Source organism: Bicyclus anynana, chromosome 14, assembly GCF_947172395.1.
Source record: "Bicyclus anynana chromosome 14, ilBicAnyn1.1, whole genome shotgun sequence".
Taxonomy (NCBI): Eukaryota; Metazoa; Arthropoda; class Insecta; order Lepidoptera; family Nymphalidae; genus Bicyclus; species Bicyclus anynana.
In genome coordinates, this window is record NC_069096.1 from 6210808 (window position 1) to 6233899 (window position 23092).

The window sequence follows — 23092 nt, forward strand, 5'->3', positions numbered from 1 at the left end:
GATACTCATGTTAAGAAGTTGAAACTATGAACTACAGAGTTCATAGTTTTATTGTAGTAGATGGAGTGAGCTAAGCCTGGGTTTTCTCTACGTGATCGAATCAGAAATGAGGAGATCCACAGAAGAACCAGTCATAGTTCAGCTAGTCGCAAAGCTGAAGTGGCAATGGGAAGAGCATATAGTTTCAAGAGCCAATGGACTTTGGAGTTCCAAGGTGCACCCCGCACCGGAAAGCGCAGTGTTGGTCGACCCCCCACTAGGTGGACCGAGGATATCGAGCGGGTTGCAGGGAGCCGCTGGATGCTGGCGGCTCGAGATCGTTGTGCTTGGAGGTCCATGCAAGAGGCCTATGTCCAGCAGTGGTAAGGTAACTCATATTCGGCTCGCTGTGGAGCACGAGTCTCCTCTCAGAATGAGAGGGTTAAGCTAATAGTTCACCACGCTGGTCCAATGGGGATTAGCAGATTTCACACACATTAAGAATTGAGAAAATTCTCAAGTTTGCAGGTTTCCTCACGTTTCCTTTTCAGGTATAAGACACATGATATTTTATTTCTTAAAATGCACATACCTAATTGAAAAGTTGCGGGTGCATGTCCTAGACCGGATTCGAACCTACGCCCTCCGAGTCGAAGGCAGAGGTTATATCCACCGGGCTATCACGGTTATATACATATATGCTACTAACTAATATGGTAAGTTAAATTAAAGGTTGTAACATGTTTATTTTATAAAAAATTTAATCATTATTTTGATAACACTACAATGATTCCAGACATAGTCCAAGACATATTTTCTTGCAATTTCACTGATTAAGGCTTTGTTATTACTATTAATTATAATATAATATTAATATATTATTAATTATAATATAATAATAAACATAAATCAGTAACAAATGCTGGTTTTTATTTAAATCTAAAAGCGTTTTGTTGGTCACTGTCATACAAGAGCTTTAAAAACATATACAAATACTTAATAACTTTCTAATATAATTCTTTGCAATTTTACATCAATAAAAATTACAAAAAATAACAACGATAACATTATTTGTCCTAATTAATAAAATGATTAAAAAATAATACAAATTATATGTTTAATTTTATTTGTTTGTTCACATAATATTATAAAAATTGCGTTATTTTAAACAGCAAAGCTGAAGAAGGCCTTAGCATTAAGGCTGTTCTTAAAAATAACATAAGTTTGATGAATGAAAAAATTCAAGGCAAATAAACTGCCAGTTTTTGACAACGATATATTATACTAGAGATAGGGCACTAGCGTATAAAAACTGAAACGGACAAATGTGCATAATTGTCTTAATTTCATTTACTTAGTCGCTTATTAGAAAACGAAAGTTCTTTATATAAATAAAACCTAAATATTGTCTACAATGTCGAGTTGTGTGTTCAGGAAGTTTAAAATATACCTACTTAAATATTGTAAGTAAACAGAAAATTGTGCATGAGTGTGCACAAAGTAAAGTTGCTAAATTCGGATCATTTTTGCGGTGATTTTCTAGGCACGTAACATATCTATAGTATAAAATATCGTTGATTTGCGATGTAAACCAGTAGAGCGTTAATTTAGGTAGTATATTCAACAAAGGCTTATTTAAAATTATAGCACCTGTATACAATAATTATAGCTATGTATTATAATTAATATAATTTTTGGTACAACATATTTTTTATAGTGTTTTAAGTTATTTATGATCACTTTCACATTTTTCACCTAGTTCTACATTCTATCTTGTGTCGCGGCCAATCTAAAGTCTGAAACAATAATAAAACAAAATTACTGAAGAAGCAACTAACAAAAAACACGCAGTCGACTTGAGAACCTTCTCTATTTTTTGAAGTCGGTTAAAACAAGACAGAAACAGACGTTCTAGTAGTAATGTTATAAGTTTTAGATAAATCGTTTTTCCTGACAAAATTACCGAATTATTAAAACTGACGGTCTAGTATACATCGTCATCTACTTGACCGTTCGACGCCGGCTTAACACGGTCGCTGCGGTACGAGGTTAATTGGCCTCGTACGTCTAGCGTCTTCAAGAGTTACGAGGTCGATGGGACTACGCCACATAAAGTTTTAGTATGAGGTCAAAAAACCTCGTACCGCACCAAAGGAAAGTACAGAAATATCAGTGCCGCAGCGAATGTGTAAGAAAATTGGTAGATTCGAGAGCTTTGGCGTTTTCTGTCCTATTAATTTATAGCCAAAGAACCTCTGTTAATTCCTTTATAAAAACAGTTTAGCCGACGCCCGGTGTTTTCACCCGCGTATAGCTTGGCAGCTTTGTTTGTAACTCTCCCGATGGTGCGCGCGGGCCGGGGGGCGTATAGCGATGCATAAAAACCCATGACTGATGCACCTCACTTCCCCGCGCTGTCTTTCCCCCCGTCGCCTGCATATCATGGGTGTGTCATCAACGAACTTGCCAGACTATAGTTCCCTTTCCCGTGAGAATACGGGAATAAAATATAGCCTACGATACTCATAAATAACGCGGCTATAGAGTGATGAAAGAATTTTCAAAATCGGTTTAGTAGATCGAAGGATTACCCTAGAATACCAAAAACTTTATCTCTTTATAATATTAGTATAAATAAATTACTAATTAAATTAAATTACCTGACACACAGAGCAACAATAATATTCTTTAGAACATGCGAGGCAGACATATTTAGTAGACGTGCCGCAAATTCTACACGCGCCGCTTATTGAACTTGTATCGTTGTTGGGGTTCATAGACGACATCTGAGGTACTTCTGGGGCTAACTTTTGATTATCTGACGGGAAGACCTGAAATTAAGTTGAAATTCCTTAAAAATACAGGGCCTGTAGCCATGTGGCACGTCGATTTTCTTTCTTCAAACGCTAACGCTTCGAAAATTAAAAATGTATGGGAATGACATACCTACAGGTCACGTGACACGTTAGTTTTCGAAACGTTTGTGGTTTTAAAAAGAGAATCGACATGCCTCATGGCTCCAGGCGCAGGTTCGCATTTACTTTATTTACCTTAAACATAATAATGGACCAAGAGCCTGAGAATAGGGTAGTTGACTCATCGTCAATTTCGTATAATAAAATCAGGGTCCGAAATATATCGATATCAATTAATAAAACTTAAGGATTTCTTTAAACTTAATGTAAAAATCTTGTATTTTTTTTTAATTATCCAAATGTCAAAAACGCTGTCGCCCATTTTGTGACGTCACAACACAATGTTACTTGATGCACTAAACGTCAAACTAATTATTACAACTAATATTATATTTGTCAAACGCTCTATTTGGTTAAGGATTAACGTGACGTCATGAAACAGTTGAAATATAGACCACCAATGGCCGACAGCGTTTTGGCTCGTATTGTCAAATAAATATCTAATTAAAAATGTAAATTTTCATGTAATCACCTCTCAATTCATTATAGTAGTACGATTATAATCAATTTAAGACCATTTAAAAAAGTGTCAACTAGCCTATTACGTTAGTCAGACATACCTCATTTTATGAAATCTGAACGTGTGTCAGCCTATACTCATACCATAGGTAGGTAAGTACGGTACCCAATTATGGAGTTTGGACTAGGCTTTGGAAGATGGCAGGTATCAATGGTCCATACCCTCAATCCTCCAAGAATAAAGCGAGCTGCGTCGCGTAGTTTTAATATTTTCTTCGGCATAAGAAGTCGCCACCCCAACTTATTCTACCCGAAAAAAATGGGGTAACATTTTGGGATTTTATTATCGACGCTGTGACCTTACTAAATCAAAGGTGGTTCGACTCCCACATTTGAAAAAGTCATGAGCATGGATGTGTTCCAGTATCTGACGGATGTTTTATAGGTACTCCAAGGACCTATTTGTTTCTATTCAAAAATTCATGAAGATTAAAGAGTTATGTATTAAAGATATTATAAAATTACCACATTATTATCGTTGTTGAGTAGCATTGAGCATAGAACTGGACTCCCAAATCCGCTGTCTCTTGACACTGATCTAGATAAGTGCGGTTGACTTTCCATATTATCAGATTCTCTATCATTTTGCCTTATTCCAGGACAATATTGGCTTGAATTATTGATAGGTTGCATTATATTATCTGGATTTGATATTCGCGGGGATTGATTTGGGTTGTAGTGGTTTTGAATATTGTATGGAAGCTGATTGTTATGAGCAGTACAGTTTGTAGATAATGCTGATGGATATCCATTTTCATCATTCGTCTTACGTCTTTTACTTGTTCGATCTAACGGAGCTTTTCGAATATTCTTACTAACAACTGATTCTGCGATTGCTGGATCAACGCTGATACTTATTTTGTCGGAAAATATACAGATATTATTAATATGATTTTCTGTAGGATTTTGCTTATTCTGGTCAATATTGTTAACTTTGGAGGTGCTTCTTGACGGAGGTGGTATTTCAAGTAGTTGTGGAGGTGGTCTATACATAGGATGTGATCTGTTCGTTTGCTGTTTTGTATACACGTTTGAGCAACTTTTTGGTGGCGGTTCACAGCACTCAGGTGCAGGTGAAGTTAGAGGTTGTCTATACATTGGCGGTGGTCTGTTAAATCCCTCATAGGTGTTGTTTTTTGTGGTGTAGTTTGATGGTGGTGGCACTGTAGGTCCGAATACTGCGGGTGGTACCACAGGTAGTAATGATGAATTCACATAAGTCTGTCGTGTTTCAAAATTGGAATTCCTGTTCGGCGACAGTATATATTGATTAGAGTGTGCATTTGAAGCACTAATCAGCTGTTGTAACTGATTCGCACTTGCTTCTTGATGCATCTTCTTTTGTTTAGCCCATTTAATCATACCTTTAACAAAAACTGTCAGCTCGTCAACTGTCATATGAAGGTACCACGATTGAGAATTTGCTATTGCAATCGTTCTATTAATAAATTTGTTTATGAATACTTGATTGTTCTCGTGAGGTATAAATACCGAAACAAGGACACTGTATGATTGATCAAAATAATAATTTTTGTATCGTAAATAGTTCTCTCTAGCAGCATGGTTTATTCCAAATTTCAAGTTAAAATAGTGATAATATTTAGTAATGATTATCAAATTTTCTGCTACTGTATCTAATAACTGTACGAATTGATTCTTTTGATTGGGTGTCATACGTTTAGAGAATGGCACATTACTGGCACTTGTTAAAATTTCCTTCAACTGAGATTCTTTTGTCCCCTCTTCATTTTGAACATTTGTGTGATTTTTCGGACATGGGTCTGACGGTAACCGCTTATATTGTAAAAGTAAAGACCTGCTTTCAACTTCATTAGCACTATTATCACAATTATGATTAAATGATTGTGTATTCAACTGCTGTGTAGCAGAATTTGTGTTTTCGTTTTGAGAAGCAGTATGTAGAGCTGTTTCTTCGGGTAGCTGTGAATTATCATCTGAATCAGAATCCTCAAAAATACAAGTGACTTGAATTGGCTTTTCATTTGAATATTTTGTCATTTGATGATAGACATCTGAAACGTAAAATAAAATAATTTCAATACAATAATTCAAGTAAGGATTGCGACGAGATGGGAAAGATATCGGTAACGATATTTTACCGTCTCCATCCCGCATGTGCTTCCGTAAAGTGCTAATGTGAAACTAGTGAAATGACTAGTGAAGTAATGAAATATGAAACGATATAAGTTCGAGACAGACGTCCTTACGTATGCAGCGACCTTTATATAGGCATATATACCTTCTAGTCACTTTACATATTGATAATAAACATGTATAAGTAACGAAAATAATAATTGACCATGTATTCATAATGTATAGAAGTGCAACACAATGACAATAATTAAAAAAATAATAATAACGAAATATCCTTTATGTACTGTGAAAAATATTATAATGAACGAATGAATGAATGAACTTCTCTTACCATCAATATTTGTAGCGTGCTCCATTTTTTTCTTGTTTTTCTTTTGTTGTGTGTTCACTAGTTCTTCTTTATCTGTAAAGAATTAAAAAAACTAATTAAAATAAAGTAAGATAAAAAACCGATGTAACTAAATTAGAATATAAATGGTCTAATAGACAAGGTAGAGTGCGCGCAAAATAAGTCCGCGCGCGACTATGTTGCCAGCTTTTGTCATCTCTTTTACCCCTCAAGAGATATACCACAAAATGGCGCCACTTTTGATTAGTTCCGATTTTGGCCACGGACAAACTTATCGCGCACTATAAGTGTACTGGCACTGTCAGCGGTACTCTTTCCTCTCTGGGAAGGAACTGAGGAAGGAACTGTTTTAGATTTAAACTGAATATTCATTGGAAGTGTAACTGGTAAGTCGGTTGCCGGCTTTTGTCAGGCTTTCATGCTTTCTTAATCAGTTTATTTCAGCACTATAACAGGTGCTGGAATAGCGACCCCGCACAGGAAAGTGCAGTATTGGTCGACCCCTAAAAGGACCGACCGAGGACATCAAGTGGGTTGCAGAGAGTCGCTGGATGCTGACGGCTCGAGACCATTGTGTTTCGAAGTTCTAGGACTCCTATGTTAATAACACCTAACCTAGGAGTTTGACGGCCTCCGTGGCGCAGTAGTATGCGCGGTGGATTTACAAGACGGAGGTCCTGGGTTCGATCCCCGGTTAGGCCGTTTGATGTTTTCTTAATTGGTCCAGGTCTAGCTGGTGGGAGGCTTTCGGTCGTGTCTAGTTACCACCCTACCGACAAAGACGTATCACCAAGTGATTTCGCGTTCCAGTACGATATCGTGTAGAAACCGAAAGGGGTGTGGATTTTCATCGTCCTCCTAACAAGTTAGCCCGCTTCCATCTTAGATTCCATCATCACTTACAATTAGGTGAGATTGTAGTCAAGGGCTAACTTGTAAAGAATAAAAAAAAAACCCAAGAAATTATCAGTAACGCCTGTTACTCACGTTTAAGTTTACCGCTCTATTTTAAACATATAAAATAAATACCACTAGTATTTCTTCCATTCTTTGAACCTCTTTTCTCCCTACCCTACACGCGTCAATTGGGCATGGCTTAAAAATGTATAGAAAACGATGAGCGAATTGGTCATGACCAACGACATTTAAAATATTTAATATCATTGCTCATGACTCATTGGTGTCAGTGTAGTTCACTCAAATTAATTGCGTACCTATGCTTTTTGCGTTTAACCGCAAAATACCTTGCGAAAACATTGACCTGCGATGAAACAAGTGGGATCAAAAAGGATGGAGTTAACGTGGCCTTGACTTGTAAACGTATGTAGTGCGCATTTGAATGTCTGATGTGAAATCTGCCAAAACGGGGTCTCTTAACACATTTCAATTATTATATAGTTCCGTAGTCGTTTTTTTTACTCGTTCGTGGGGTGTCGTTGACGTTGGACTACATAAGACAATCAATCAATCAATCAATCAATCAATCAATCAATCAATTAATTAATTTATTTATTTGCAGATACATGCATTATATACAATCTTGGTCTTACTAGAGACAGTATAGAAGACGATAGGATTTTTCTTGTAAGAAAAATCTCAACGTATTTTTTGTTTGCCTGACCCGGGATACAAACCCTGGACTTCATTGTCCGTAGCTAAAACAGCAAACCATGAGACCAATGAGACAGCATAATAGGAGCATAATTAATTACATTTAATTAAACTGGATTTTTGTAACAAATACCACGCCGCCGATGTTGCGGGTAAAGAACACATACAGTACTAGCGGACCCGGTCAAGCTTCGCTTTGAACTAATTATGTGCGCTTCTTCCCTATACCTTCCCTACTCCTACCCCTACCCCCATCCTACCCCTAGCCTACCGTACCCCCACCCTATCCCAACCCCTGAATTCATTTGTTACAAAAAATGTGATAAATGAAGAACCGCTCGACCGATTTTGTGCAAACTTCACATAAACCATCTACTAAATAGTCCGAAGCCTAAACATTTGATTTCGATAGGTGAGCCTGTTCTTGAGATATATAAAAATAAAGTTAAAAAATTATAACCCGACTAAGTAAAAAGGGGTCTAAAAAGAACGAAACAAGATAATATTTCAGATTGAAATAGAGAAATGCATAGGAACAAAAATGGTTACGGTAGAGCCGAGGTCGCACCCAATTATATACTTCACATGTACGAGTACCTATGATTAAAATAGAAGTGTTCCTGGCATAATCACATTAGACCGTATACAGTCGGTGGAATTTAGTTTTTCACAAATCCCTCGAGAACCATGGATTTTTCCGGGATAAAAGTAGCCTATGTGTTAATCCAGGCTATAATATATTATCTTAATACCAAATTTCAGCTAATTCAATTCAGTAATCGAGGCGTGAAAGAGAAACAAACATTCATCTCATCAAAATCATCAGTTTTTGCAAATATCGGGAATCCATGGATTTTTCGATAAAAAGTAGCCTATGTGTCAATACAGAGTAAAATCTATTTCCATCCCAAATTTCAGCCAAATCGCTTTAGTAGTAGCGGCGTTAAACAGTAACAAACATCCAAACATACATACAAACTTTCGGGTTTATAATATCAGTAGGATTACTGTAAATTGAAGTGCAATGCACTCAAATGTACTTTTGACTTTGGTCGCAAAATAGCATGCGAAACATTGACCTACGACCAAGACAAATGGGATGCAATAAAAAGTGGCCTTGATTTTTAAACGAATATAGTGCGCAGTTGTCTGGCGTGAATTCTTGGAAATCGGGATCTCTTATCACATTTGAAGAGCTCTTTCTAGGGTTCTGTGGTCGACATGTAAAACTTACGGAAATGATTTAAATATATAAAATTGAAAGTCTGTCTGTGATTCCAAAATAACTGTTTTCTCAAGTGCTAGGTATACCTACCAAAATACAAAAAAGCAGTTTTAGAATTTATGTCTGTCTTTCTGTTTCATTGAAATGGCTGAACCGATTTTGATGGACTTTCATTGAAAGATATAGGAGGATATTGTTCAACATATAGGCTACTTTTTATCCCGGAAACATCCATCGTCCCCACGGGATTTGTGAAAAACGGATTTTTATTTATACTTTACTAGCGGATGCCCGCGACTTCGTCCGCGTGAAACTCGATGTAAACTTTCAACTTCCCCTACCCTACCCTTACCCTAACCCTACCCTACCCCTACCCTACCTCTACCCTACCTCTACCCTACCCCTACCCTACCCCTACTCTACACCTACTCTACCCCTACCCTACCCCTACCCTACCCCTACCCTACCCCTACCCTACCACTACCCTACCCCTACCCCGTTTTCTAATTATTATTAATATGAACTTTATACAATAACAATAAAGCTCAAATTGACTACGTTTTAGTTAAAAAACATTTGTATGGGAAAAAGAAAAGGGCTATTTTTATGGTTTTTCCGGCAATTATTCGAATTTTTCTCGCTGTAAAAACCATCTAGAACTTCAACGAACAATTAAAAAAAAAATTGACCAAATTGTCCAGGCGTTGTTGAGTTATGCGCTTACCAACGCATTTTGCGACTCATTTTTATATTATAGATTGGACAAAACAAAAACAACAACAGAGAAAACAGAAAACAAGTATGTGCAAAGGCGGTCTTATTGCTTATAGCAATATCTGCCAGACAACCTTTGGATAAAGGAAGTAATGTAATTAAATGTGGGATATTTCATGTGGATGAAGTCACTCTAGTTTACTAATTATAATATTTGTCAATTAGCTGACACGGCAAACTTTGTTTTGCCTTATTTTTGGGGTGGCGCGGAACACTATTCTCATTTAGGGGTGGGTATGAAAAATAGATAACAACATATTCTCAGAATACTGAATCTTACTAATATTATAAACGCGAAAGTTTGTATGGATGTTTGTTTGGATGTTTGTTATTCTTTAACGCCGCTACTACTGAATTGATTTGGATGTTTGGCATGGAAATAAATTTTACTCTGGATTAACACGTAGGCTACTTTTTATCACGGAAAAATCCACGCTTCCCAGAGGATTTGTGAAAAACTGAATTCCACGCGGACGAAGTCGCGGGCGTCCGTTAGTATACATATGAAAATTCTAGATCAATCAGCCGATTCGAAGGAGTGTGGTAACCAAAACTGTAACACGACAATGTTATATAAAATATTTAAAACCTACCAAGCGTTTTTATTCACTTTATAGTGGGTGTAAGGACCCTCGTCCTTACTATAAGATAAGGTAATCACTGGCTCATTCCTACACTGTTATGGCAAGCAGACCGCACACGACCACTCCGGTCAAGGGCCGGTGATAGACTGTCCCATTTTGTTTTGCCCCCACTACCAATGTACATGAGATAGTGTATGTAGTATTGTAGGTATCCATTTAGTATACACAAACACTAGGATCTATTTGTGAAATATTCCCCTGTCTACATCTCTAAGCGCGCTGTAGACTTCAGGGTAAACATGATCGTGTGTGGCCAGCTCCACGTTAGCGTCAAGTTTAAGATGATCATCATTGTAAGAGGTGCGGATTTTTTGACGCCGAGTGTACATATATAATGCCAGCCACCCACCACCCGATAAGCTCATATGCCTGCAGCGCTGACGGTATGACATCCGATTGGCAACGCGTTCATGTACACCACACACGTCTTAAGTTTGCATGAGCCTCACCCACTCCACCTCAGTCGAAACGATGGCGTCGCCACCGACGGATGTTGACGCGTTAGCTGTGTTTTGATTTGATTTTTGATTTTGATAGGTTAGGTTAGGTTAATTTAACTTATATAGACAATACACACATAGCTATCTAGCCTCAAAGTAAGCGTAGATTGTGTTATGGGTAAATACCACACATATGAAAATGGAGTTACATAAAATAAATATAAATCACTAAGACAATACTTATAATATGATATCCAAATCACTATCAATATTAATACATGCAAATGAAATTGAAGTGTTTGTCTGTAATATCAAAATAACTGTTTTCTCAAGTCGTCATTATCAGCCGATTTAAAACTTCCCACTACAGATAATAAGGCCTTATAACAGGGGATATGGAGCATGGACAAAAATATATTTTTTGCTTCGAGTCGAACCGTCATGCACATCACGGCCAACACACGATCAGTTTTATCGGATATTCTTCCGTTTGCGCTTCAAGCCCGTGAGCTTATTGGATGGTGAGAGTCTAGCATAAGTTTATGTCCAGACTTGTATGATTACGCACTTCTGTAGACCTAGTTAATGAATATTCATTTCTAATGTTTATTTCCAAAAGTTAGTTTACTATTGTGTTGGCGATTAATGAATAAATTAAGGAAAATACTTCTTTAATGACAATCTTTTATTTAAATAAATAAATATAATGGATTTCCAAAACCTATAACGTCATTTATGTGATAAAAAAGCGTGTGTATTTAGTTTAATTTATACATAAATATAAATAAAATACCTTTTAAAGGTACCTGCTTATTTATTTACACAGTTACTTACTTGCTTAAATCTCGCGACAAGTTTTTTAATATGTGGGTATATACGTTTAACTTTAATTTGATGTCCATATTTTAAAAAAAGCATATAAATTTAAGCCCATCATATTGAATTTAGAGTGTTACTTTAATTTTCCAATTATTCTCAGTAAGCGCTTTCATTTAGTAACAGTATTGTAAAAAAACTATAAAAACTTGGTCCGCCATCTGCAGAAATCCGCCATAATGGATTTAAAGTGAAGTCACTTTATTTTTCGAGTTATTATGAGCGAGCCTTTTAATTTGATATCAACAGTGCAGATTTCTTTATAAATAAGTAGTCCGCCATCCGATTTAGTGACGTTAATTTATATTTCGAGTTATAAACAACAAGCAACTTCATTTGATACTCATATTGTAAGAGTGATTATATAATAACTAGTCCGCCATCTTGGGTGTTGAGTCATGTTGAATGATGCTACACAGATAAGACAATGCATTGTCATCCAAAAGTAAGTACTTACCTAAATTATTTTAGGTAATACTTACGATAGTAAGTACTTACCTAAATTATTTTAGGTAAGTACTTACTTTAGGTACTTACTATACATTCTTATCAATAATACTTATCTACCTAATGAGGTATACGCTATTACGGTTACAGTCTAACATTTAAAGATGGATAAAAGTTCTAATTATGCGTTTTTATACCTAAAGCAGATCTACTGACCTTGAACTTGTTTACTGGAATCCAAACTGTTTTGTTATATACTTTACACTTATAATATATGAATCATTTGAACATACATAACAATAATTACAACACCGTTATTAGAGTAATCCAAAGTGCTTTAAGCACAGCACTTTGTAAGACACCACACAATATTCACGTCCTTCCTCTTAGACGTCTCGATCCATACTGAGCACAGAGCAACAAAAACAATTCATGGGATGGAATATGGAACGCATATACCTACTTAATTGAGATTTAGTTAGTCCGTGATTCATCGATATAGTAGGTACCTACACGATATTTGTTATTTGGAATATGAAATGAGAAAAGGAAACAATGAGATATAGATATAAAAAAGTTGCACAGAAAGTTCTATTTCAACAATAGTCCAATAAGCAAGCTATTATTATTAATAGCTTGTTTGGGCTGTGGTTTGGACCTTCCAAGCGCCGCAACTTGGATTTTTTTTTTATCCAATTGCCTATATCTGTAGGTACTTATACCAACATTTATATATTCAGAGGCACCATTATCCACCCACTTTAATATACTCGCGTCATACTAAAGAGGGCGGTTATTGTGACTCTGAGTATATATACACATACAAAGCCTCAGCATTTTTGAAAGTACAGACAGACGCACTTTCGCATTTGTAATATTATATAATAGATGGATGCATAGTGAACATAATAGTACATTGTACATCCATCCATTAGGTTTAAATAAAACACTTGGCATATGTGGTCTTCTTAAAAAGAACCATAGATTCTCCAATGATATTACCGGTACCGTAAAATAAGATCAAAATTGGTTAATAAATTACAAAGGTATGAAGTAACAAACATAAAAAAACATACGCGTCGAATTGAGAACCTCCTCCTTTTTTTTATAGTCGGTTAAAAATTCTAAAGTAGTCTGAAAGTCTGAACTAGGCCTAAGCGCGTTGCAGACTAATGGTATAATTGACCGCGTGTGCCCTTACTTATGTCACAGTGACAAAAAATATTGCGAACATAACCATATTTTGATATTTTTTCACTTTCACATCCCTAAGCATACTTGACGGTATAGGTAGGTACTTGACCGTGTGTGGCTGGCGTAAAAAAGCGCTTAGCTTTCGCGCATTAAAATCTTTTCTGTGCTCAGACCAAGGTATTTAGTCTGAGGTTTATCTAGGGGATTTGATTTAGCTTTAGGGTGCGTGAGCCAGGAACAGATTTTCATAAATAATACCATCCCACGAGATTACTCATATCAACTTAGTGGGCATGTTATAAAGTCAGCGATGAGTGTCCCAAAGAGTAATCTCCCAAACACGTAATTAAAAATATTTTCAGTCATGTTACACTTAACTCAATAATATGGTAAAATGTAAAAGTCGTATGACATGTAAGTGCAAGGGAGTACGCCGTATATCTTTATCTACCTACCTAGTCAGTGCTGGCTTTAGCACTACCAGCGCCCCTGGGCAAGATTCATACGGCGCCCATCTCCCATTGAAACCCATATGAACAATAATGGATTTATTTATTACTAGCACGCGAGTTTTTTATATCTGTACCTGGCGTCCCTGGGCAGGCCCCTAACCGCGCCCTATAGCCGCTTCGGCAAATAGTTTTATTTCTGCTGTAGAACGATAATAATAATTTAGTTTCTCCGAATTCTATACATGAGGCGACGTCGCTTTATATCAAAGCATTGTCGTTGTGGTCGTAAAGTTTGTATTTAGTTCGTGACGTACTGATTCCTGGAATTATTTGTAGATAAGAGGTGTTCTTAGTTTTAGGAGTTCATTGTATGCCCTTTCCATATCTACTAAATTGTTTTTTGTGTGTCTATTTACACCCATCTAGGTATGAAAAGAAAGTTCCATAGATAAGCGCGTTAAAACAAACACACTTCCGCTTTATAAAGATGTGTTATGGTTTAATGCAAATTATTTCATGTAACATGGTAGAGCTACTTACAGTAAAACTGTTTCTATAGCTTAGCCACCCATCATTCAATAAGTTCATATCCCTGCAGCGCTAACCGAAGGATATCCGATAAAACTGATCGTGTGTTGAAGATCATGAAAATCACGCGAGCATAATGGATGGTGAGTAGCTAGCATTACGTTGCCGTACAATAGGCGATCCCTTGTAGATAGCGTTGCCAGGCGTCCGGATAAAGCCGGACATAGATAGGCTTATTAATTGCGTGTCCGGCCAAAATAAACGGCGTCCAGCTTGTCCGGCTTATGTTAGGTTTTTACGTTTCGCAAACCAGACAATCCACTTTCGGTCGATCACGCACCTATTAATACTGAGACAAAATCCTCAATAATGTAAATTGTCCGGCCTTTCTATCCAAATGTCCGGCCAAACTGGCTGGTCTGTCCGGCTTTTAGGTTAGGCGACCTACTAACCCTACTTGTAGATATACCTAGCTAATAATAAATTTTATTGTTGAGACTTAACAAACAACAATAAGTTATACCTACCTACCTAGCTTTATTGGGGTTATAAAGGACTACTTTGTATGTAAACTGTACCTACCTACTACATATTTTCAGGTTTTATTTTTCCACTTTTGTAATTTTAACAACGCCTTTGTTCTGGAATACAAAAAAGGAAAAATGTACAAAGGTTAGCCGCTAAAATGTTACCGAACAATTCCACCAACTTACTGGGATGATTTCGCTAATTCATAAACATTTTATATAAAACTAGCGGACGCCCGCGACTTTGTCCGCGTGGAATACAATTTTTTCATTATTTTTAATAAGAAGTTTGTGATACCTCCGACCGTGGCTTTGGCCGAGCATTTTATCCAAGCACACAAAACGCGCGGCCTTCGACCGCGAAGTTAATTGAACAAGTTTATGATTGGGTCTCCGACCGTGGCGTCGGCTGAGCATTTTACCTAAGCACACAAAACGAGCGGCCTTCAGCCGCGCACTTAATGATACAACGGCCTTCGGCCGGAAGTTTGTGATTGAGTCTCCGATCGTGGCTTCGGCTGAGCATTTTACCTAAGCACACAAAACGCGCGGCCTTCGGCCGTGTACTTGATTATACACCGGCCTTCGGCCGGAAGTTTGTGATACGGCCTCCGACCGTGGCTTTGGCTGGGAAATTTACCCAAGCACACAAAACGCATGGCCTTCAGCTACGCAGTTTGTGATAGGAACTCCGACCGTGGCTTCGACTGAGCATTTAACTCAAGCACACAGACTAAGTTTAGTGGGTGTAAATTTGCGTATAGAAATACTTAGAACACTGACATCAGTGTTCTAAGCCAATAACATAACAATTTCATCGATACTCGTTAGTGATAGTATAAATAAAAACTTTGTTGTCATGACAGTTTTTAAGAGATATTCATTAATGTAAAACAAATAAAATAACATTAGTCAACGTTCTATAACAAATATTAGAAACAAAATGAACTTTGAACTACAGGAAGTGAGTCATAAACGGGGGATATTATGAAAACAAATATTAAAAAACCCATTTTTGCTGTGACAGATAAATTTGTTGACTACACCAATTAGAAGAAAGATTTGTATTTTTAACCGATTTCAAAAAGGAGGAGTTTCTCAAGTTGATTGGTAATTTTTTAGTTTTTTATGTATGTACACCGATTACTCGATGACGCCTGAGCCGATTCGGAAAATACTTTTTTTTAGAGAGGCCAAGGTCTTTAAGCAAGTTATAGAGAGATTTTGCTGGTAATCCTCTCGCACCTACTTCTACGGCGTACAGACTAACTACATAGCCATTTCTAGTTAATTCATAATGAATTAACTAGAAATGGCTTTATTCACTTTTATACTGTGGTGCTTCGGAATGTTAGTCTCCCACGGTTCCGTTTTTGTACTACTACGTTGGGAACCGTACGCGTATTAAAAGAAGTTAGAACAGGTCTTTCAAGCGAGGATGTTATTTTTTCTGAGATAAGGAAGACTAGGAAAGGGGACGTCCTCCTTGAGGTAGACAAAGAACAAAACGGAGGAGTCTTAAAAGTGAAGGAAAAAATGGAGAGTTTGTATCCTACTCTTAACCTGAGGGCATTAAGAGAATGTAAATATATGTATAATAGTAAAGGGTATGGATGTCACAGTCGAAAAGAAGAAGCTAGAGGAAGCACTTAAGCACATAGTAACCATTAAGAGCTTCTGGGAAAACAGCTACCGAGTTAAAACGGCTACCAAAAGAAGACGCTCACAATATAGTAAACGAAGGAAAAATCAAGGTAGGATGGATGAGGGTCCCCGTAAACCTTATAGTTGAAAAGAAGAGATGTTATAGGTGCATTGAGTATGGACACATTTCTACAGGATGTCCAGGGGAAGACCGAAGTAGGAAATGTTTTAACTGTGGAACTGATGGACACAAGGCCAAAGATTGTAAAAACGAAACATCATGCGCCATATGCAAAGATAGAGGTCTGGGTAGCACTAAACATAAAATTGGCTCAAGAAACTGCCCATCTCGGAAGGAAGCGGTGCCTGCAAAACGAATTACTCATCCAAAAAACGGGCCAAAAAAACAAGGAGGGTGTCAGGCTCAGATATAAAGCTGCTACAAATAAACATCGACAGAACGCGATGCGCTCATGATTTGCTGGAGGTAACCGCAAAGGAGCACAACATCGACATTGCAATAGTATCGGAACCTAATAAAAAGATAACCGCTAAGCGAGAGTTGACTACAGACTACAGAGAAGACGCAACTTTCATCATATACAACAAACAACTGCAGACGAAAGTAGTGGCAAAGGGTAACGGTTTTATTGCTGTAGTTATCTCTGGAATCACAATATATAGTTGTTACTTCTCTCCAAATTCTGCCGACGAAAAGTTTGAACAGGATATAAATGAATTGTTTGAAAGTATAGAATCTCAGCGTTGGGATATATTAGTAGCTGGAGATTTTAATGCAGCCTCAAAAGTTTGGGCCACAAAAAAAGAAAATGCCAGAGGATACCTAATAATGAAAATGCTGGCGAGAGAATGCTGGTCATGACATGACCATTGCAAACGTGAGCACCTCACCAGCATTTCAAAGAGGCGTAAAGAATTCCACCAAGGATATTACTTATGTAAGTCTCAGCTTAACACAGAGGTTAATAGAATGGCAAGTTCTAGACGAAGATAGTCTAAGTGGTCATAAGTACGTCAAGTTTCACATTCCACAGCTGGGATAGAAACTTGACAAAATGAACCATGATATTTTTCTAGAAGTCCTTAAAGAAAACGAGGCAAAGATACCAGAAGACTTGGTTGCACTGACCACGAAAGCCTGCTAAAAGGCCATGCGGAAAAAAGGTCATTGTCAAAAAACACCTGTTTTCTGGTGGAACAAACTAATTGTAGAAAAAAGAAAACAATGCACAAGCTGCCGAAGGAAATATACGCGTGCGCGACGCAAAAAAGGCATGGGGAACTAAAAAGTAGACATAGTAAGGGAAAACGAACTATTTAATTTAAAAGAAGAGTACAGAGTCGCAAAAATGGACCTTCAGTTAGAAATTACAAAGGCAAAAGCGCAAAACTGGAAATATCTATGTGACGAAATCGATAAACATACGTGGGGTCTGGGATACAGAATTGTCACCAAGAAACTGCGCCAACGTCCGCCTAGCTTAGATATGGGCTTAATCAAATTTGTGGTATAGATTTCGGCCGAATAGTTGCAGAGGAAACCCATTTCGCTGAAGTAACGGAAGAAGAAATAAAAAAGGCTGCAGCAGGGTTGAAATCAAAAAAGGTGCCCGGACCCAACCTTCTGAATCCAGAAATAGTCAAACTGCCAGCTAAAATGATTCCCGACAAAATTAAGAACATCATTAATGTGACCATGATAACAGGGAACTTCCCCACGATTTGAAAGAAAGGGAGACTAGTACTTCTTAGAAAGGTAATAAGCCTGCAGATGACGCAACGGGTTACCGACCGGTCTCCTTACTGGACTGTTATGGGAAGTTATTAGAGAGACTCCTGCTAAATAGAATTGAGCAACTCTTACCAAACTTTCAGATCATCAGTTTCTCTTTAGGCAAGGCCGGTCTACCCTGATGGCTATAAAGAGGGTTGTGGAAACAGCTGAAATAGCAAGAAAAGGCACTCGTATCACCAGAAATCTATGTGCTTTGATCTGCTTAGACGTCCGAAATGCGTTCAACTCAGCCCCTTGGAGGGAAATTATCGTAAAATTGAGAAAGAGAAGTCTACCGGGCTACATCCAAAACCTAATCAGTAGCTATCTAGAAGACAGATGCATATAGGTTACAGATGATAAGGGAGTGAAGGAGGAAGTTATAGTTACCAGTGGAATACCACAAGGCTCAATTTTGGGTCCTACCCTTTGGAACATTCTGTACGACGGAGTCTTTTACCTGGAGCAAGGGGAAGGCGTACAAATGGTAGGTTTTGCTGATGACTTAGCTTTAGTAGTTGTGGCTAAAACTGAGTCAGCACTTATGATTCGGGAAAACAGGGCTCTCCTATAATATTTAGCGGAAAAAGAAAGCTTGATCCCATCACGTTCCGCGTCCAAGTCGTTACGGTGACTCCGAAAGAAAATATTAAGTATTTAGGAATTTGGCTCGATAAAAGCATATCGAGGAAGCAGCCCAAAAAGCGCAAAAGTTAGCAGAAGCGCTTATTAGACTTATGCCGACTAAAGGAGGTCCCAGAGCGAGTAGAAGAAGGGTGCTCGCATCAGTAACTCCACCATCCTTTACGGGGCGCCTATATTTAAGGGTGCTATGGAAGTGGATTCTTACCGAAGAAAGCTAGAAACGGTGCAAAGGCGACTGGCGATAGGCATAAGCGGGACATATCGCACTGTTTCCACAGATGCAGTGCTGGTTATAGCAGGACTAGTGCCTATAGCCAAACTTGTAAACCCGAGAACTTATACTGCAAGAATGGGACAGAGACTGGAGGGGACAAGGAAAAGGGACTTGGACGAGAGAACTGATTCCGGATCTTATAAAATGGCACAAGAGGGAGCACGGAGAGGTGAACCGCTGCCTGACGCAGGCACTCTGCGGCCATGGTGTTTTTAAAACCTACCTCTTCGCCTTCGGAAAGCGCAAGTTGAGAGCTGCTACTTTTGTGATGAGGTGGATACGCCGAGGCATGCACTGTTTGAATGCCCAGGTACCACAGATGTAAGAGCAGCCGCTGAAGGAACTAATGAGGGGGTAAACGCAAGTAACCTCATCTCACGTATGCTGTCAAGCGAGGAGCAATGGCAGAAGTACGCCCATATGCTCCGAACCACAATGAAAAAAGGAATTAAAAAGAGTCAGAACAAAAGAGAGAGAGAGAAAGAAAACAATAGGAAGGTCAGCACGAAGAAATGCATAGCGGTTCCGTGCTGACCATGGAGTCCAGGGAAGGTTATTTTTAGTCCGTGCAAGTTGGACATGCCCTGCCGACTGTCGGCAGAAGTCCGGAGGGATTTTTTTTCCCTGAAAAAAAAAGAGAGATTTTGCTGGTAAACCTCTCGCACCTACTTCTACGGCGTACAGACTAACTACATAGCCATTTCTAGTTAGTTCATAATATTTATTCACTTTTATACTGTGGTGCTTCGGAATGTTAGTCTCCCACGGTTCCGTTTTTGTACTACTACGTTCGGAACCCTAAAAAAAATAAACAAATATATATAATAAAAGAAAGTAAAACCGACTTCACAACCTAACCGAACATTTTCCATTGATTGCTGTCACTTTGACCTCAATCAAACAGGAATTAACTTGTTTATTTTTAGCAGACTCAGAAAATAATACAAAACTAAGAAAACTAATGTCGAACAAAGGTTATGATTCACAACATTTGTCAGGACAACTTAATTAACAAATCAAACTGTAACCAAAATAAAACTCTTGAATGGCAGAAAATTACTTTGAGTAAAGTCACGCACTTGTGAACTTTGTGTGTAGGGTTAAAGGATCCTTTGACTGTTAACAAACACTCCCCTTTTCCACTCTCGCTACCTATCCCATAACAACCCACAAAGGATTACACAACAAGAGAGATGTGGATGGCTCGAACGCCACGAACTCACTGGAGCCGTCCGTACCGCAAGTCGTTGCAACGCGGCGATAACATTATGAAATTTCATGAATTATCTCCTGCATTGACAGCTCTTCTACTACGATATACACCGACAACCAACGTTGACAAAGGACGAAATTATTACATTACATAATAAAGATCAGTTTATTTACCTACTTATTTTATCTCGTCTCATTGGCCTTACTAAATTAATGAGATAACCCCTCCACCGGCGGTCTTGTAAAAATGTCTGTGCTTCTTGTTTGTTTGGTTTTGTATGATATTAATTTGTAATTCACAGGCAATTTTATAGACTAATTAAGTTTTAAAGTAATTAATTAAATTAAATTAGGTAATTAACTGAATAGTTAGGTATTTGAGATAACCTTCCACCGGGAGTCTTTTAAAAATGTCTGTGCCTCTTGTTTGTTTGTTTTGTATGACATGAAAAAATAAATAGAAAAAGCCGGATTTGGCAGCGGGGAAATTTTAGCTAAGTTAAAATTACTGACTTAGCTAAGTTAGGTATTTTTTTTAATTGACAGCTAAGTTAAGGTATTGAAAATCTATAGATCAAAAATGAGTTAGCTAAGTCAGATATTAATTTTTTATGTATAGCTAAATTAGGTAATTATTTTTTAAAATTATATAGTTTAATACATATTTACAGTTTAATGGAAAATTAAAATTAATTTGTACATTTTAGTAATATGCAATACCAATTTATACCAATATAAAGACGTAATTAATATACATAACCATACAAAATTTCAGCCTTCTTGTTTTAATATACTCTGAGTTAACTCACTGACAACTTTATCTTTTTAATTAACAACGGATTTAGTTTAGCAATTTATAAATACTAATGTTAAATGCGAAATGTAAGTCTGTCTGTCTGTGTGTTACGGCTAAACGATTGAATCGATTAAGACAAATCTTTGGATTATGATAAATGGTATCTCAAATAGAAAGAGAAGGGGATGAATTAGGGGTTAAAAGTTTATATGGATAGTCCTTAATTTTTAGAGTTACAGTTATAAAAAATTGTGCATAAAACATGAAAAATATACGTAATGTGATTCAAGAACTTTTATAATTCAATCCTTAACGGGTTGAAAAGGGGTTTAAATTTGTCTAAAAATAAAAATCTGGCAGTTTTAGTTCTAGATATATTTATGAAAAATGATCTACAAATTGTCGGTATGTTCTCGGTAATACGGTAATAGGTTCTAGGTACGGTAATTAAACCCCTAATTCTAAGTACTACGGTAATGATGTTAGTTTTCGCTTTTTGGTTAAATGGGTATGATTTGTGTTATCTTATGTTGTTTAAGTTATCATCTTCACATTGACTATTCGTTAAAATGTCAAATGTAATAAATAAATAAATGGGGTTGAAAGCTTACACTAATCGCAGACGAAGTTGCGGGCGTCCACTCGACTAGACCACTAATAACACCAATTATTATAAATTGCGACGAAGGTTAACAATTCGACGTGTAGGTATATTTTTTTTGTGTATGAACACGTGTTTACTGAGCAGATTTTGATTTTTTTTCAATATCGTAATAGTAATTTTCTAACTATTGATCACTTTTAATTCGGTGCCAAGCCCGTGTGGTGTTGCTTTTAGTAGTTTTTTAAAAAAATACAATGTCTATGAAACAAAAATCTTTATGATAGGTAGGTAGGTAGGTAAGCCTTGAATTAATATACTTGGCTTGGCGTAGGCTTGGAACTCCCTTAGCTATTTTTCCCTTTTTACTTTCGTGGGTATGATAATGTTTTGAAGTCGGTTGTATTTTAAAAAAATATATTTTTAACACATTTAAATAAAAACTTGCTTTTAAACTTAGGTATATAAAAGATTTTAAGTTTTAATTAATTTTCCTTAACATACCTAACATGTATCTGGTAAAACTTTAATAAAATTATTTTTTAGTAAAGCCTGATAATCTAATTAACTATTTTTACACTTCAATTCAAGGGTAATAAAAATATTTTAGATAGTTAGATACCTAACTAAATATTTACGGTTTCTTAAGTAAGTAGGTATAAACAAGCACTTAAATATTTTTCAGTAAAACAAACACTTAAAGAATAAGTATTAATAAACTATAATACCTTTATTAAATATCGGCAACTTAATGCAATCCCTAATTAAAATCCATAATATGCACAAATGGCGGCAATGTTCTTGAGCTTGCTTTATTCACTTAAGTATAACCTCACATCACAACAACAAATAACTTCACTATCACTAGTCGTGTCCTATTGAATCACCAAATAAATGAACTTTTTTTTTATTCCGTAAGACACAGATACCTGTATATTTAATTTGTAAACTTTATGCTTGAATAAAGTTAAAAAAAAAGTTCCAGCGCACGCAGTACGCACTGCATGTGCATACGATACAGCGAGTAGCGCTCGACTGGCGTGGCATTGCATTGGAATTTGGATTGGATTGGAGGATTGGCCATAGGCTCACTATCAGCTTTACTTTTGCTGCATGTGCATAACTGCATGACATTTTGCTGCACATGAGCCGTGAGCCGTGAGGTGAGGCGTCAGGGGCTTTTGGCGCGACCGGCGGCAATGCCGCGAAAACGAAAGTCCAACTCAAGTCTCAAATACAAAGCGATAGATTTAAGGGTAAGGCATAGCGAAGGCGTATACGGGTGCCCGAGGGGGCCTAGCGAATGGCGAATTGACCAATCACAAATCGTAGGAGTTCGCGGGACGCTGACTATAGATAGTTGGCGCCTATCTGACGTCACCATCGACTTGTTTCTTAGACCATTTAAATAACAGGGCCTGCCTCGCTAACCGTTATCCCTCTGGCAAAGATCAAAAATCTATGATCTAA

General features: G+C 37.3%; 1 protein-coding gene across 3 annotated transcripts; it reads right to left on the reverse strand.

Moving 5' to 3' along the window:
• Positions 1-722: 722 nt before the first annotated feature.
• On the reverse strand, positions 723-22829 carry LOC112046206 (uncharacterized). 3 transcript variants are annotated; one of them, XM_024082764.2, is made up of 5 exons: positions 22351-22829; positions 5920-5991; positions 3939-5506; positions 2640-2810; positions 723-1775 (listed from the first exon to the last, which is right to left on the reverse strand). In XM_024082764.2, the coding sequence occupies exons 2-5, from the start codon at positions 5942-5944 to the stop codon at positions 1731-1733; spliced, it is 1809 nt and encodes a 602-aa protein (XP_023938532.2). In that variant the 5' UTR covers positions 5945-5991; positions 22351-22829; the 3' UTR covers positions 723-1730. The 3 variants fall into 3 exon arrangements, with proteins under 3 accessions (XP_023938532.2, XP_023938534.2, XP_052741375.1); XM_024082766.2 differs by lacking the exon at positions 22351-22829 and adding an exon at positions 12171-12344; XM_052885415.1 differs by lacking the exon at positions 22351-22829 and adding an exon at positions 10141-10203.
• Positions 22830-23092: the final 263 nt, after the last annotated feature.

Coding starts and splice junctions, on each gene's coding strand:
- LOC112046206 (XM_024082764.2), bottom strand. CDS start 5,944: ATGGAGCACGCTACAAATATTGATG. Junction 5,507..5,919: donor GCACGCTACAAATATTGATG/GTAAGAGAAGTT, acceptor TTTACGTTTCAG/ATGTCTATCATCAAATGACA. Junction 1,776..2,639: donor ATTGTTGCTCTGTGTGTCAG/GTAATTTAATTT, acceptor TTATTGTTTCAG/ACTTTAGATTGGCCGCGACA.